The sequence below is a fragment of the Hemitrygon akajei genome, chromosome 2, assembly GCF_048418815.1.
Source record: "Hemitrygon akajei chromosome 2, sHemAka1.3, whole genome shotgun sequence".
NCBI lineage: Eukaryota > Metazoa > Chordata > Chondrichthyes > Myliobatiformes > Dasyatidae > Hemitrygon > Hemitrygon akajei.
Window position 1 is genome coordinate 164808603 of NC_133125.1, and position 1737 is coordinate 164810339.

The 1737-nt window shown below is 43.5% G+C and overlaps 1 protein-coding gene across 1 annotated transcript; it reads right to left on the reverse strand.

The window, feature by feature from the left end:
• Positions 1-241: 241 nt before the first annotated feature.
• LOC140737874 (histone H2B type 1-A-like) lies at positions 242-753 on the reverse strand. The gene has a single exon (XM_073064624.1). The coding sequence runs from the start codon at positions 670-672 to the stop codon at positions 262-264; it is 411 nt and encodes a 136-aa protein (XP_072920725.1). The 5' UTR covers positions 673-753; the 3' UTR covers positions 242-261.
• Positions 754-1737: the final 984 nt, after the last annotated feature.

A 1737-nucleotide genomic window follows, 5' to 3' on the forward strand; every position in this document is an offset into this window, starting at 1 on the left:
GAAACAAAAATCAAAGCATTTAAATCACGGTTTTCATCGATTGATTCACTGAACTGCAAACATCCAGATATTTAAATAAGAGAATTTGGCCGTCGCGAGTTTTCAGAAAATTGCGTTTGTCTTGCTCAGGCGCTTACGTTGGACTCCAGGAGTCGATGCTAAGTATGTACTGCTCATACTGTAGGTATAGCCGCGTTTTGGACTGGGCGAGTGGCTCTTAAAAGAACCGTTTGGCGATTTAATCACATCTTTCAATCGAATCTACTTGGAGCTCGTGTATTTGGTGACGGCTTTTGTGCCTTCCGAGACGGCGTGTTTGGCCAGTTCCCCAGGAAGTAGAAGACGGACGGCGCTCTGGATCTCCCGGGAAGAGATGGTCTGGCGGCGGGTGTAATGCACCAGGCGGGAAGACTCGGAAGCGATACGCTCGAAGATGTCGCTGACGAATGAGTGGATGACACTCATGGCCTTGGAAGAAATACCAGTGTCTGGGTGGACCTGCTTCAGTACCTTGTAGATATAGATGCTGTAGCTCTCCTTCCGGTTCCTCTTGTGCTTCCTATTGCCTTTCCTGCTCATTTTCATAGCAGTTTTCTTAGCGCCCTTTTTGGAAACGACGCCTTTACCTCCGCCTGCCGTGGCGCCGGTAGAACCCGAAACAGCAGTTGGCATTGCCTGACTCTTGCTCACTTACACGCGAAAAAAAATTCAAGCATTCGGCTGCTCCCCCCCTCTCTCTCTCTCTCTTATATATACAGAGCTATGGAAATAATCAAAGCACGATGCAAATGAGGGATGACAGACTGTCTGTTCCGATTGGTTACTTTGTGCAAACCTCTGAGTGCACGTGGTCTGGTTTCGCTACTTCACCCACGTACAGCGTTTGTTCTGCGAGAAATTCAGATTGAAAGAATTTCAGGACAGAGAGAGCGAGAGAGAGAGAGAGAAAAAAAAACATTCTAAAATAATGTTTAGGATGAAAATACACCCCTGTCCATCTTTACAATGAGTTAACATTACAAATAACAGAAATACTAACATTGGGAGATAAACACGAGGAAATCTGCAGATGCTGGAAATTCAAACAACTACACACACAAAATGCTGGTGGAACACAGCAGGCTAGGCAGCATCTATAGGGAGATGAAAACGTTTTGCTTACATCGATGGAGTTTTACATGAATTGAGGACGTTTGGAGATAAAATTGGGTTAAGATGAGGAATAGCGAGGGGGCTGTGGGTGAGGGGAAAGAAGGGAACAAGAAAGGAGTAGGGTCCTGATAAACGTTGTCTCGTTTTTACTGTGTACTGTACCAGCAGTTATGGTCGAAATGACGATAAAAAGTGACTTGACTAGTTAAGTGAGGAGAGATCAAACCAGCAAAGGAGCTTTTTCAGCATCTTCTATTTTATTTCAGAATCTAGTAACAGTAATACTTTGTTTTACGATGCAATTTAATTAAATCCGTGTAATGGAAAGATACTACAGTAACTAAAACGTAGTGCTTAGACAGAAAATACAACAGAGGACATTACTTAATAAATAAAAAATGCAAATTGTCTTCTCTGTCTGCTTATCGCTCCACTGGAGTTGACTACGGATATGGAATCATAAAGCATTGGCCCTTTGGCCAATCATGCGATACTGGCTTGTGACGGTGTGCCGCAATTTGCCATATGTGCTACTTTCCCTGCATTTTTCTCTCTATTCAAATCTCTTTTGGAAGTTACAATCAA